Source organism: Lissotriton helveticus, chromosome 2_1 (assembly GCF_964261635.1).
Source record: "Lissotriton helveticus chromosome 2_1, aLisHel1.1, whole genome shotgun sequence".
Lineage (NCBI taxonomy): Eukaryota > Metazoa > Chordata > Amphibia > Caudata > Salamandridae > Lissotriton > Lissotriton helveticus.
In genome coordinates, this window is record NC_136059.1 from 197,383,301 (window position 1) to 197,397,494 (window position 14,194).

The following is a 14,194-nucleotide window of genomic DNA, read 5'->3' on the forward strand; positions in this document are numbered from 1 at the left end:
TACCGGCAGATTCTCCACCGGTGGATATTGGTGGATTCCACAACTTAATGGAGAGGGCGGCGGAAAGATTCCAGCTGCCAATGAAAACAACCCAAGCAGAATGTTTTCTGTGTGACTTTAAAGAGCCCTATCAAAAGTCAATCAGGTCTATACCATTTATTGACCACATATGGAAGGAAGGATTGCAGGTCATGACCACTCCAGCAACGGTTACACCGGTACTGGCGAGGCTGCATAAAAAATATAAGGCACTTGCGGACGCTCCAGCATGTTTACTGGGCCAACCTAAACTGGACTCAATCATCTCGCAAGCAGCGCAACAGAATTCAAAAAATCTAGCAGCACCTATTTCGGCACCTCCGGACAGGGAAAACGATTCTCCTCCATGTCAGCGCTCCTGGTCAGAGCTGCTAATGTCCTTGCCATCGTGGGCAGATATGACACAGCTGTGGTGCGATCTAGCACCCTATATCGACCTCCTCCCGGAAGACTAAGCAGGAGGCGAAAAAAGTTCTACATGAAGGAGAGAGAACTTTAGCTGAAGTTATTAATTGCGCTATGGACATAGCTACCACAGTGTTTCGTTCCCTCGGAGGAGCAGCGGTTTTGAGGCGCCAAGGTTTGCTGAGGGCCACTTCCTTTAAGCCACAGGTCCAATAAGATTCTGCACCTACCCTTTGATGGGGAGGATCTCTTTGGTCACCTGGTGGATGACACCCTTCAAAATATTAAAAAAAGACAGATACAGCGAAATCCTTAGGTGCATTACAGTACCGGAAGGTGCCTTTGCGAGGCGCCCGTGGAAGAGGACAACACTCGTATAGAGGTGGATACCAGTAAGGAAGATACACATCCTATTCTTCCTCTTCGCAGCCCTATCGGCAGCAATATGGGCAGAAACATTCGGGAGGCTACTGTAAGTCCACTCCCAGAGGACGAAGAGGTTGTTCTGGAAGAGATAATAATAAAAGACAATGACAACCTACAGATTGCAGGTCCTTCTCCTCCTATCCTGTCAAATGTTCCCCTGGGTGGAAGAGTAACTCATTATTTACCACAGTCGCAGAAGATAACATCGGACAAATGGGATCTCCACGTAATACAATTCGGACATACATTCGAATTCCTCCACTTCCATCCTCCCACGCCACCTACACATCAAGAAGCAAAACACCTATCCCAGATGCATCGGAAGATTCGGGCAATACTCCGAAGGGAGCAATAGAACCGGTGCCGAACTCCCAAATAGGAAGAGGATTTTATTCCTGTTTCTTCTTGATCAGAAAAGATGCTCTCAGGTGGCGTCCGATCTTGGACTTAAGGTCCCTAAATGCCTACCTCAAGAAACAGTCATTCAGAATGGTGACCCTGCAGGATATTCTGCTGCTCTTAAGCCCAGGGGATCAGATGACCTCCCTAGATGTACAAGATGCGTATTTCCATATCCCCATCCATCAGTCCCACAGAAAGTTCCTTCGTTTTACAGTGGCGAAAGACCATTACCAATTCAAGGTGCTGCCATTCGGCCTAAAGTCTGCACCGAGCATATTTACAAAATGTCTGGCGCCGGTGGCGGCCTATCTAAGAAGACAAAAGCACCAGATATTTCCATACCTGGACGACTGGTTGATAAAGGTACCATGGCAGGAGGCAGCTCACGCTTCCACCGTAGCATGCATGGAGCTGTTTGCGGATCTGGGCCTGACCTTTAATGTAGAAAAATCATCTCTACAGCCATCCAGGACACTCAAGTTTCTAGGTGCAATCCTGGATACATCATAAAACAAAGCATTCCCGTCAGTAGAGAGACAGTAGGGACTCGTAAATCTAGCCAAGGAATTCGGCAAAAGAAGGTCTCTTTCAGTCAGAAGATACAAGTCGCTTCAGGGAACAATGTCCTCATGCATACCACTCATTCCCCTATGTCGCTTATGAATGCGACCGTTACTAGAATAACTGGACCTTCACTGGTGCCAAGCAAAGGGATCCTTCGAGGACAAGATAAAAATCACGCCTCCAATGTTGCAGGCAGCAAAGAGGTGGACTCGCAGGAACAATATCTCTGTGGGTCTCTCTTACCTGACCGAACCAGCTCCGTTGGTAGTCACCACGGATGCCTGTCTCGAAGGATGTGGAGCATTCCTACAGGAGATACAGGTCAGCGACCGATGGCACACACAAGAACAACACCTTCACATAAACCTATTGTAGGTAAGGTCAATAGGATTAGCGTTGTGGGCCTTCCTGCCAAGAATAGAAGGAAGATCAATGTTAGTGCGCATAGACAACACAACTGCAATGCACTACATAAACAAACCGGGAGGAACAAGCTCTCTCTCTGTCAAAAGAAGCTCAGAAAATATGGAAATGGGCGATAGATTACGGAGTGACTCTGAAGGCCATACATCTTCCAGGGGATCAGAATGCAACAGCGGACACCCTCAGCAGGCGTAAGACAACCTGTCACGAATGGGAGCTAGATCAGGACACGCTGATGACCATCTTTGCCAAATGGGGAATACCATCGGTGGATCTGTTTGCCACAGCCCAGAACAAGAAGGGCCGATTCTTTGCAAGTTGGAGTCACTAAAGGGATCATGGGGGAATGCGTTTTCTATGGCATGGTCAGGCACCTTTGCCTTCGCATTTCCGACGATTCCCCTCCTGCCACGAGTACTCACGAAGATGAAGAAAGAACCGTGCAGGATAATACTGATAGCCCCTTGGTGGCCCAGGCAGCATTGGTTCACAGAGCTGCTCCTTTTATCAGATACCGAGCCAATACGTCTTCGACCAATACCAACACTACTGACTATGGAGAAGGGACAAATGCGGCATCCAGACCCGACATCATTGCAATTAGCGGCCTGGCTCCTAACTACGGAGAATTTCAGCACTTGAACATTCCAGCAGAATGCAGAGAAATCCTGGCAAAGGCAAGAGCGGAAAGCACTGATAGGACATACAGGATGAAATGGAAAAGATTCTGCTTATGGTGTCAGGAGAATGACTTGCATCCTCTGCGGGCAGAGGCGCATCAGATTATCCCATATTTGCTAAAACTAGCGAAATCTGGATTAGCCCATGCATCTATTAAGGTGCATTTGGCGGCAATTTCACGATACAGGAGAAACTCAGCACGTCCTTCTCTGTGGTCTGAAAGAATTGTGAAGCAATTCATGAAGGGGTTATTTCGAGTTTACCCACCCATCAGGCCTCCACCACCTTTATGTCAACTGAACATTGTCTTGTCACAACTTATGAAACCACCATTTGAGCCAATACACAAAGGTGATCTGAAATTACTCTCCTGGAAGGGGGCTCTTTTAATAGCGCTAACATCAGCCAGAAGGGTGGGGGAAATGCAAGCCCTTAAAACGCGAGATCCATTTCTCCAATTCAGAGAAGACAGATTAGTCCTCAGAACGAATCCAAGATTCATTCCGAAAGTACCAACAGTTTTCCATTTAAATGAGCCCTTAATCTTGAAAAGAGTTTTTCCTCAGCCATCAACGGCAACGAAAGGACTCTCCACACTCTGGATGTCCAGCGTTGCCTGAAGTTCTATTTGCAAAGGACAAAACCATTTAGAAAGTCTACACAATTGTTTGTGGCGTTTAGTACCCCCAGGAAGGGTTTCCGTTGTCAAAACGGGAAATCTCACGATGGATCTCAAGTGCCATTCAGTTCTGTCATCAAGCAGCGGGAAAGCCATTGACTGCACGGGTTTTCGTGCGCATTCCACAAGAGCGGTATCAACCTCAACTGCTCTATTTTCAGGCGTCTCCATTCAGGACATCTGCAGAGCAGCCCCCTGGAGGAGTACGCATACCTTCACCAGGCATTACTGTCTAGATGCTCATGCAAGAAGCGATGTAGCAGTGGGACAAGCAGTGCTGCGGAACCTTTTTCAATAACGGTGAGCCTCTTTCTCATCCCTCCTTCCTTTCTTTGGTAAGAAAAGCACATTTTATTGATTGATATTGGATATGTCAGTGAGCAGCAATATGTCTATGTATATATTGATATGGTTACTATGTGCAAGTATCATGTGTTGCCTATTGATGAAAAGAAGGTGACAAAAACAAAATGTGCTATAATTTACTGCTCGTTACTTACCTGTAACTGTAGTTCTCCAGTATTGGAAGCTTTCATAGATTCACATACTCCCACCCTCCTCCCCTGAGAGGCTCTCCTCGGATTGGGCACGGAAAGTATTATAGCACAAGGGCCCGAAAATCTGAGGGGCAAGAGTTTCTCTCAGGAGGGTTCTAGAGGGTGAGTGCCTCTGATTGGCTAAGAGAAAAGTTTGGTCCTTTTTTACATAACTAAGGTTATGGGTTGCAAAAGAAAAATGGGCCTAGGCCTTTTTAGGTCTCGCACCTGCGATACAGGGCAAACGCCCTGTTGCAGCGAGACCTATTGCTGCCGGCTCTGCTTACAAGGAGGACAGGAGATGGGCACGCGCACGCTTTAGGCCGGACTGGGGCACGCGCAGGCTTCAGGCCGGACTGGGGGGGGGGGGGGGGTGGGGTGTGTGTGTGTGTGTGTGTGTGTGTGTGTGTGGTGTGGGTGTGGGTGTGGGGGGGGGTGTGGGTGTGTGTTGGTGGGTGTGTGTTGGTGGGTGTGTGTTGGTGGGTGTGTGTTGGTGGGTGTGTGTTGGTGGGTGTGTGTTGGTGGGTGTCGTGTGCCCCTTGAGAGTTAAGGCACTTTCAATGCCCAAGACCAGTCTGTGCACTGGCGCCCCCCACTCACCAGGCTGCTGGGCAATGCGACGCCAAAACACCTCGCTCTCCCCTTCACCCGGGCCCCCTCCTGGGACCCGGGACTTCTCTGGATACCCACCGATACCATGGAGCTCTCCTTTCTTAACTGGAGCCCCGCATCAGCGAGCAACACCGGCCTCTTCCGGCTGCGACACACACACACACACACACACACACACACACACACACACACCCCCCCCCCCCGTTGTTTGAAGTCAATAAGTGAGGAGGAGCCAGAAAGCGAGGCAGAGTTAGAAAGTGTGTGGAGGGCAGCTGCTAGCAGCAGAGCAGGAGGACTGGACATTGTTCGCAGTACGGGTGTGGTGACTGGGAGCGCAGAATAGATAATAATATAACACAGCGGTGAGAATGAGCTGGGAGGGCAGTGAGGCATGCGAAGAAGGAGGCGATTCCACTGAAGCGCCTCTTGCTTTCCAGCCCCTGGTTTGTGTTCTGCACTCTGGGGGTCAACCTGTCAGCCCTTACGTCCCGCACGTGTCCATAGACACAGAGAGGGTAAACCCGTTCTTACATCCGGCCCTTCATCACTTAGCTGTCTTTAGAGACCGTCCTTTGACGTATGGCTGTGGTCCCTGGGCATTGCCTATCGGGATGGACCTCGTCACTGACAAATGATGCTTCTTGCTCCTGCTCGATGCCTAGCACACATTTTCAAATTCACTCACATTTGTCAAGCAGTGAGTTACTGGGTGTCACTGTCAGAAGTAAGAGCGAGCTTTCATTTACCCCGGGAGCCCAGAGGGCGAGAGAGACCTCGGTGACTGGAAAACGGCTATCTGTCTCCAAAGTGATTAGTAGCGATTAAAGGACCATCTGTCATTCACCTCAGACCCGGAGTGAGTGGCTGGAAGTGGTCGTAATCATTCAAGAAATTGCAGAAACCGGTGTTTTATTTTGAATGATTGTTTTGTTCACTGCTTTTACCAGCTAGGGCTGCTTCCAAACGCCTTGAGGGAGAAGTGTAGTGGCGAGGGGAAACAGTAAGTAATAGGAAGGGAAGAGATTAGAGCAGTGCTTTAAATGGGGGAAACAATAGTGCAGGTTTGAATATGGTGAGTGGGCGGGTCTAGGGGCGGGGGTAACGGCAAGACATGCAACGCTTATTGACTTGTATACTAGTTGCAACACATACCAAAACAGGAAAATGTGATTCTATAAACAAAACAGGTTAATTCGTTATACAAAATGTAAGTCAAACACTGATCATTTTAACATTTTCTTATTTTGTAAAATTTCTCTAGTTTTTCTCTTACACAAAAACGCACGCACACGCACACACACACATAAGCAAGCAAACAGACAAAAGCCCTTTTAACCACCTTACCTCCCATGGCTTGCCTCATTGTGCCATCACTGGGCTGCCTCCACTCCTTGCAACACAGCATGAGGGCGAACACCCGGATATCATGCAAATGAGCCCACGCGGAATAGTTCAGCAGAGGCTCAGCCCAGGGCCATAAAAGTGCGTTGGCTGTCAAAGAGACAGGCTACCACCACTAGAGGCCATTGCGCCTACCCTTCATAAGTACTGGTACTCAGAGTGATAAAAATAAGAAGTGTCGGTACTCAGTACCTGTGAGTAGCGGCCCATTTAAAGCACTGGATCAGTGTACATCACAGTTCTACCTGTAGGAGTGCAGGTGTTGGCAGTCTGTCAGGGGTGAGGGAATGTTCTGGTACAGTCAGGGTTCACCTTGTACCGGTTATGGGGACGAGAGGGCACTTTCTGTAGCAGTGCAGTGCAGCGCTCTGGGGCTCTGAAATACAGATCCTTGGAGAGAAAGGTATAGTGTGGTGATTCCTTTCCGTGGATGTGCCTATTGGTGCCCAGGGGCTTGCGGATGCATAACTCTGGAGTGGGAGGCACTGTGCCTAGGTAATTTTTATGGTGTTGTTACATCATGCTTGCCTTATTGGGCGATGGGTCTCTTCGGAGACCGAGGCCACAGAGGTTGTCGCGGATAGCACATGACTGGGATAAGAGGCCACATGGTCCTTCTGTTTGGGAATAACCTGATTGCCACGGGCCACCATGGTTTAAACTGGGCCGAGGTCCGAAGTAAGTCATCAGAGACAAAAAAAACTGTTCTTTGTCCGAGGGATCAATTACCATTTTTTTTTTAAATAAATAAACATTTCTGATGGCTTTGCTGCTGTACGTTTGTGAGATCTTTCTGTCCTATAAATAAATTAGAACTGCACCAATGACGTCATAAGCAGAGATCTTATGTCATATGCAGGTGCAGTGTACCTATGATGACAATGAGGGAGGGGCAGTCCCAACGAAGACATAAGATGGGGGACCATACCAATGTTGTTATAATAGACTGTACCAGCGATGTTACAAAAGGTGAGCTTTGCCAATAAAGGCAACAGTTTTTCTCCGACTATGCACATAGAACAAGCATTTGCAATGCAATAGGTCTCGCAGTTACGAGAGTTTCAGCTTTGGCATTGTAAATAACAATGCCTTTTATTTATGTTTTTAAAACAAAAAAAGGCATTATTTGCAATGTCAATAGCTCAAACTTGCGTGAATGCGAGACCTATTGCATTGCAAATGCTTGTTTACAGTTAGCTATACTGCTAACCATTGCTTTTTTATGTACCAGAGACTCCTGTCTCGACGACGGGGAAATGATTCAGGTATGTGAATCTATGAAAGCTTCCAATACTGGAGAACTACAGTTACAGGTAAGTAACTTGTTTTCTTCTCGGTCATCATCATCTGACTCAGAAAGTTTTTGCCTCCTTTAACAGATTCTCCACCAGCAAGAATGTACCTAGTTGATATGAGCAAATTTCAAGAGGTGCTCATCCGAAGACCTAACAAACTGAATATCCCTCTAGCCGTGTAGTAGAAGGTTTGAACTTGGGGACTTCAAGGTCAAGCATGTCTCTGCTACAGAGCCTTCTCAAGCCAACAGCAAACGAAATAGTTCTTCCTTGTGGCCATTGGATTTGCCATGTACAGTTCTGCTCCTGTGGTGCTCTGCTTTACCCACAACTAATTCACTGTCATTTTAAATAGCAGAATACTGTTTGAGGGACAGGAGAGAGACTGCGGAGGCCTTCCTTGTCCTTCTCCATTATCTCCAACTGTCACTGAATGACTGTTCTTTCTGAGGCAGTGCTTTCTGGTGTGTGCAACCTGTCAGCAATTGTCTTTTATAGATTGTGAAACCAGTGGGGAGAGGAACTTATTGAGCCATAATGTTTTAAATGCTCCCTGCCCTTGCAAAATTAGGTTTTTCCAACCATTAAAGTTCTGCTGCTGCTCTTTGTCTTGCTTCTCTATCCATTTGAAATCTTGCAGCAAATTCTGCTATTTAGGTTTCTTCAAAAAACAAAGTTAGCCAGACTGTTGGTTACATAGAGGCAGTATAACATCTAGGATCACACCATTCATAGTGTGGTAAACATTATATTGACAAAATTGTTTTTTTATTTCTTTATTTCATTCATTGACAGGTTTTGGTGGCCGTGGCCGAGGAAGAGGAGCAGGAAGGTTTTCAGCACAAGGCATGGGGTAAGTTCTATCTCACTTTGTCTTGATGTAATTGTTTGTCAAATAGCTTGAATGTGCTTCACATTTTTTTATTTCTTTTGATGATTAGTAGCTATTTGTACTGACATTTAGCACCGTTGCGTGTATTGAAGCACTTGCCGCCAAAACTTTAATGGCAATCATTTAAACTACAGAATAAAAAAATATATTGTAAAATGTCAAACGATCTTGCTTCTCTTTCACAAGCATATTTATATGGAATTGTATCCAATATGATGTCTGAAAAATGACCAATAAAGTGGGCTTGGATCAAGGATGTGCTTATCATCTGGAATAAAAAGGACCCTTCATTGTAGGCTCAAGTACAGTTCAGACTGATCACAAATGCGTAAGCTCTTAAGTGGAGCTAATCCTGCAAGCAGGCCATCCATCCTTGGATGACCATTTTGCTTTACTGTTGGTCTGTAAAACGGATTGCCCACTCTATTAAAGCCGTAATAGGCTAGGGGGAGGAGGTTTGGAAAGGAATGATTTTCTGTTCGAACACCAGTAAAAATCCAATGATGCAGAAGTGAAATATATGTACTTTGAATCCTAATTCTGCATCTAAAGTAACTCCACTGAAGCCCTAAATAACCATCTGCTCTGACCATGTTTAATTGGCAGCATGGCTTGCATGTAGTTGGAATTTTCTCTTGTGGTTTTCCGTTTAAAAGAATTGGTGTTTCCAGCAACTGTCTGTAACAAGGTATGATTGGATTGAGCAGACTGATGGATTCTTAAAGGAGCAGTGTATATTTTATAGACTGCAAGAATGATGCTTATGTGGCTGCATTTTAATTTCGTTGTGTATTTGAAGTTCATTTAGATGCAGCAAGTTGCAATAAGGTTTTGTTTATATTTTTAAGTAATCTCTTTGTGGTTTGAAAACCGGATGGAAATCCATAGTTTGATGCCTGTTACGATCTTGTCTGAAAAGCATTCTGACCAAATCGGTTCCAGAATGATTTCCTAACGACTATGCTCAGGGGAGGCCGACCGAGCGATTTGAATGCATCCGGATACGGTTCGGTCAGACTCATTGACTTCAATGGGAGGCTGTGTTCCAATTGAGAACACAGGCTCCCATTGAAGAAAGGGGTGGCTTGAGAAAATCGTGCAACCTGTGGCGGGCACCATTTGGTGCCTGCCACACTGTTCATGGTTGGGAAGAGGGGACCCCCACAGGCCAGATTTGGAGAGTCTTGGGCTTCACCTTGCTACGGCCCCCCAAAGACAGATTCCGACAGCCGGTTCGGGCAAACTGAATCGGAACATCTGTACAGATTTTGTAATCGTAATCGCTCGTTTAGAAACTGTGTCTTAGAGCTGTACTATTCAGCTCTGAAAGGCTCTGCCTGTCCGAATGCCTTTTGGAAGCGATTCAGACAGCCAGAACGGTTACCGGGGATCGTAATCAGTTGTTTGGAAATGGGTACGATTCGGTCAGCAAGCAGGGTGCTGAATCTGATGCGGCAAACCTTAATTTGAATTCGAAGTCCTTCCAAATGGGGGATCGTAATCAAGCTCATTATGTTAGCCACATTCTGGAATCCCACGTGACATAGGGACAGTTTCTAATGTTTAGGATTTAAGTGAATGTACCTATAAGTCCGAATCTACTGTGCTTTGTGGCATATGGTTATCTTCTTTATATTTAATTTCAAGCTGCCTTTTCTGAAGGACATTTATGTTTGGAATTTGATTGTTTTTGAATACTTTTCCTCTTTCCCAGCCAGCTTACCAACGGGTGTGATAACTCCTGGTATTCATCCACAGACTGTTAATATCTGCATGCCTGTGCTGCCTGATCTGGAGCTTCCTTTCCATTTCTGACCCCACTTCTCTAGGCATTTCTGCAATTTGAGTATGTCCTACTGTATGATGTATGTTGCATTGTTGGTAGTAAACTTAAATTGCTGTGTATCCTGATTGTTCAGTAGGTACATCTTCATACCTACCATGTGCTGTTAAAGAATCAGGACTGTGATAAAAAAGATGGACAAACATACAACATTAAACTAAGCTGTGATGAACATTATTTTTGGGTGCAGTTTAGTAACATTTTGTGTATTTGAAAGTGGTAAGCAAAAATTGTTAGTATTTATCCTCAAATTTAGTGTGGGTTGTTAGAAGTAAATTTTAGAGAAATAATTATAAAATTAGAACTTTAAATGGCCTTTTTTAAGCGAAATTTATCAATATTAGATGTTGTTTTATGAAAAGATTTTGATTTATGTACCATCAATACACTAGTCATCACATGTAAAATAGTGCCAAACAGTAAAACGACTAGCCGAGCCCCTGGTTAAGTGTTGCATGATAGTGAGGATATGTGTAAAAACTAGCTCAGGAACGACTCCTCCCGGAGTCTACCCATCGGCTTGCACCCTAACCCCATTGTCTTCTTTCCTGCTGTTTGGGGTTTCAGATCATCTCCCTCCTTGATAGGACTAGAATCTCTTCCTCAAGGGACTAGTTAAGATTCTCTGGTCTCTCTAGTGCGATGCCTCTGTATTTTCACCACACTGCCCATATTTTAGGTTTAAGGGGGCAACTTCTGGCCTAATTTCCAAGGTCCTACAACAGTTTAGCTCCTGTTTCCCCAGTTTTAATGGTGGGGGGGGGGGAGGGTGGGGGGGGGGGGAGGTTACTATCCTTCCAGGCTCCGGTGAAGTCCCTTTTCGCTATAACCAGCCACAGCGGGGCAGTACGATATCTGTTGGCAACTAGCTCTTCTGTTGTGTGATGGAGAAACAAATTGGAGCCCTGAGATTGGTGTACTGCAGTCACTTCCAGGTGATTAGTGTAGGCCCAAAGTTTATCTGCCTATTTCAAAAGAGCAGATAGTGCCAACGTACAGAGTCAAATACCTTGTGAAAATCCACCAGCAGTAGTGCGTCGGCTCCTGGTAGTCTATGATCTAGTGCTTAGAGCCAGATTGATCTGTGTGGACTAAAGTGGTGATCTGGGAGCCTAACCTGTTGGCTAGGACTTTTGACCAGACTTTAACCTCTGTGTTAAACATAGAAATCGGACAGTCAGTGGTTGTCCCTGATTAGGAATTACGACTGTCAGCTAGGTCAGTGTGAAGTCTGCTTGTTTCTTGGGCCCTCTTGGTCATATTCAAAAGGGGGTCCAGCAGTAATCCCTTGTATATATGAAAGAACTCCACCGGCAGGTCACTGGGTTTGGTCCAAGTGGAGCAGCGACCAGACCTCCCCATCTCATACATGCCAAAACTCTTGATCATGGCGAGAGACTACCATTTTCAAAACTAGTCACCTGCCTCGAATACTGCATTAAAAAACCCGATTCCTCGGAGTGCTTCAGCCGGGACTGGTCTAATGAGATTCGTAGTATTCACTGCCCGTAACCTGCTCCTGCAGGACAGTGGACACCGTTTGTCATACACTCGCTGCCTGCCATAGAGCCCTTTCTCTGCGCCCCTGACAGGTAAGGGGAAAAAAGTTAGCATTTCTGATATCTGATCCTGCAGCAGCACACTTTCAAGTCCAGCACACTAGACCAGGGTCGGACCTCAATAGACGTCAATTGGAGAAAAACAATCTCCCAGTTATTTTTCTAAAATCTCCCACTTTTCTGGTCTTCCGGGTTTGCCGTCTACACAGACCGGGTCTTACTTTACAGACGCGCCTTTTCTCCTACGTGGCCGATTCCCCCTGAAGAAGTGCAAATTCGCACAAAATGCATCGGGGATAATTCCACTATGGAGTGTGAATCTATTTGACCATTGGATTCTGGTTATAAATGTACCAAAGATCACAATCCTATGACGTAATATGATAACCTATGATATCTTTTGACTATTCAATGATCTAATCATTAAAGATTATAATCTTCTTCATAACAATTGAAGTACTGGTATATATTTATGCACGCGCAATTGCGCACCAAGAGTGCCCAGGGACAGCCCTTACTCGCCGTAAGGTTCTCCGTGCCTCTTTTAAAATGTAGGCATGTATGCCAGCTCCTCACAGGTGATGTTTTGCCCAAAGATTCCCGGTCTTGTTCTGACAGAGGTCACATGGGCAAGTCTTTCTCAAAGTCATGGAGGGCCTTGTGTTTTCCCTCCAGTGGACAGTTCTAAAGCGATGTGTACTAGGTAGCAAGGCATTGGGCAATAGCCATATTATGTCCATTATATACGCAATAGGTGTGCAATGCACAGTGTTTGGTCCGAGTCAGCTCAGGATCTTGCTGGCCTTGACACTACACTGATAGATGCGCCTCTGTGTAGTGAGCCAAGCTGTTCTTACCAGACCCATAAGCAGTTGACTAAGTACTTTTTGCTGGTGTAAGGAGTCCCTCATGATGGTAAGGGAGCCGGACGCCACATAGGCTGCCTCTAACTCGGCAATATGGGTCTTCAGGTTAGTTACTGCTTGTCTGCGCTTTTTGCGCCTTCCTGAGGCATAGCCAATAATATCGCTCAGGATGGTGGCCTCATTGAAAGTCTATGGATCCTCTGCTTATCTCTGTTTGTTTCTATGTATCGCTTTACTGTTGTGTGGATGTGAGTTTTGGCCTTTGCGTCCTGAAGCCGCCAAGCATTTAGTCGCCAGGGGAACCATGAGTGCCGTGGAATAATATGCTGCCACAATTTCATGGGCAAATGGTCCAGGGGTGGGGGAATCATATCGCCCGACGCCCGAACTATAGATGGGCAAAAAGATAAGTCTATTATATCCGGACTAGTAGACATTAAATCATGTAAATAAAACAGGCCCTGGGCCCTCTACGGCTCACAGCCAATGAGAAAAGCTTGCCGAGAGCCTTTGGAGGCCTCTGATTGGCTAGCAGCCCATGACTGGGCTCTAGCCAGTGATTGGCCTGGGGAGTGAAACGTAAATGTCTCAGCAACCACGAGTTCGTGGCCGTAGCAAGGCAACACATTCAGGTAAAATAAGCACTGCCATAGTGCCCGCCACAGCACTTCTAGAATGTTCAAAAGGGTTGTATTTTGCTTGCAGATCGCACTGAAATTAGATTAGACCTGGTGCGCCTGCTGTGAAGGACCGTGTCTAATGCAGCGTCCTTGTGGCTGCAAAAAGCGCGGGCTCTTATCGCTGCTATTGGAGCAGTGTTGTAAATCATGCCGACTGCACACGTTTCAATTGGTGTGCAGAGCGAATTAAAACTCCCTTTCACACCAGACGTGTGACACAGAATTTCCAGTTTGGGCAATTTCCCTCACAAATGGGCGATATCTTTACCATTTGTGTGAGAAAATGTTCAATTGGCCAGTGCCTATTTTTTGGGCTTAATTTCGGCCATTGTGCGCATTTTATTAAGCTGCTGCTGCACCTCCGCGTCATTGCTGCAGTTCCGTCTTTCTTGAGCTGCCAGGCTTGCTAATGTAAAAGGACACCTCGTAATAGATAAAGAGGTTGACTCCAAAGTCCATTGTGGGCCTATGCTGATATGCCTCCGATGGAGGGTCCTGTCCGACTGGAACAGAGGCATGAGCATGGCGCATATCTTGCACCACATCAGTGCTGGACCCAAAACGCCAGGATTTCAAACTCCTCCGAATGCGGGTAAAAAATAAATTGTTTTGAAGTCTGTCCCCAAGACTGGAGGTGAACTTAATGGATAGTGGTGGACAGGCCTCAAGGTTCATCCACACTTGCCACTGCTAGGGTCCACCGGCTGGTGCTAATACACCAGAGCTTTTAAAATCTTGCGGTGCCTTCAAAAGTGTAGCACAGGAATGTGCTCCCTCAGGAGAGTGGTCTGGGAAGCCTGGTCATTAAGGCTGAACCTGGTTCACCAGTTCCACTTCAGCAGCACTGACCATAGCGCTACATCCTCTCCCCCACTCAACACCTTACTGCCC

The 14,194-nt window shown here is 46.2% G+C and overlaps 1 protein-coding gene across 5 annotated transcripts in view; it reads left to right on the forward strand.

Moving 5' to 3' along the window:
• The window catches only part of UBAP2 (ubiquitin associated protein 2), a 1,803,012-nt gene that overhangs the window by 390,033 nt on the left and 1,398,785 nt on the right, over nt 1-14,194 (forward strand). For all 5 annotated transcript variants that reach the window (XM_078674719.1, XM_078674718.1, XM_078674717.1 and 2 more), the window contains exon 7: nt 8,259-8,316. In XM_078674719.1, the coding sequence (XP_078530845.1) occupies nt 8,259-8,316 (58 nt within the window). The remainder of the gene's footprint in view (nt 1-8,258; nt 8,317-14,194) is intronic.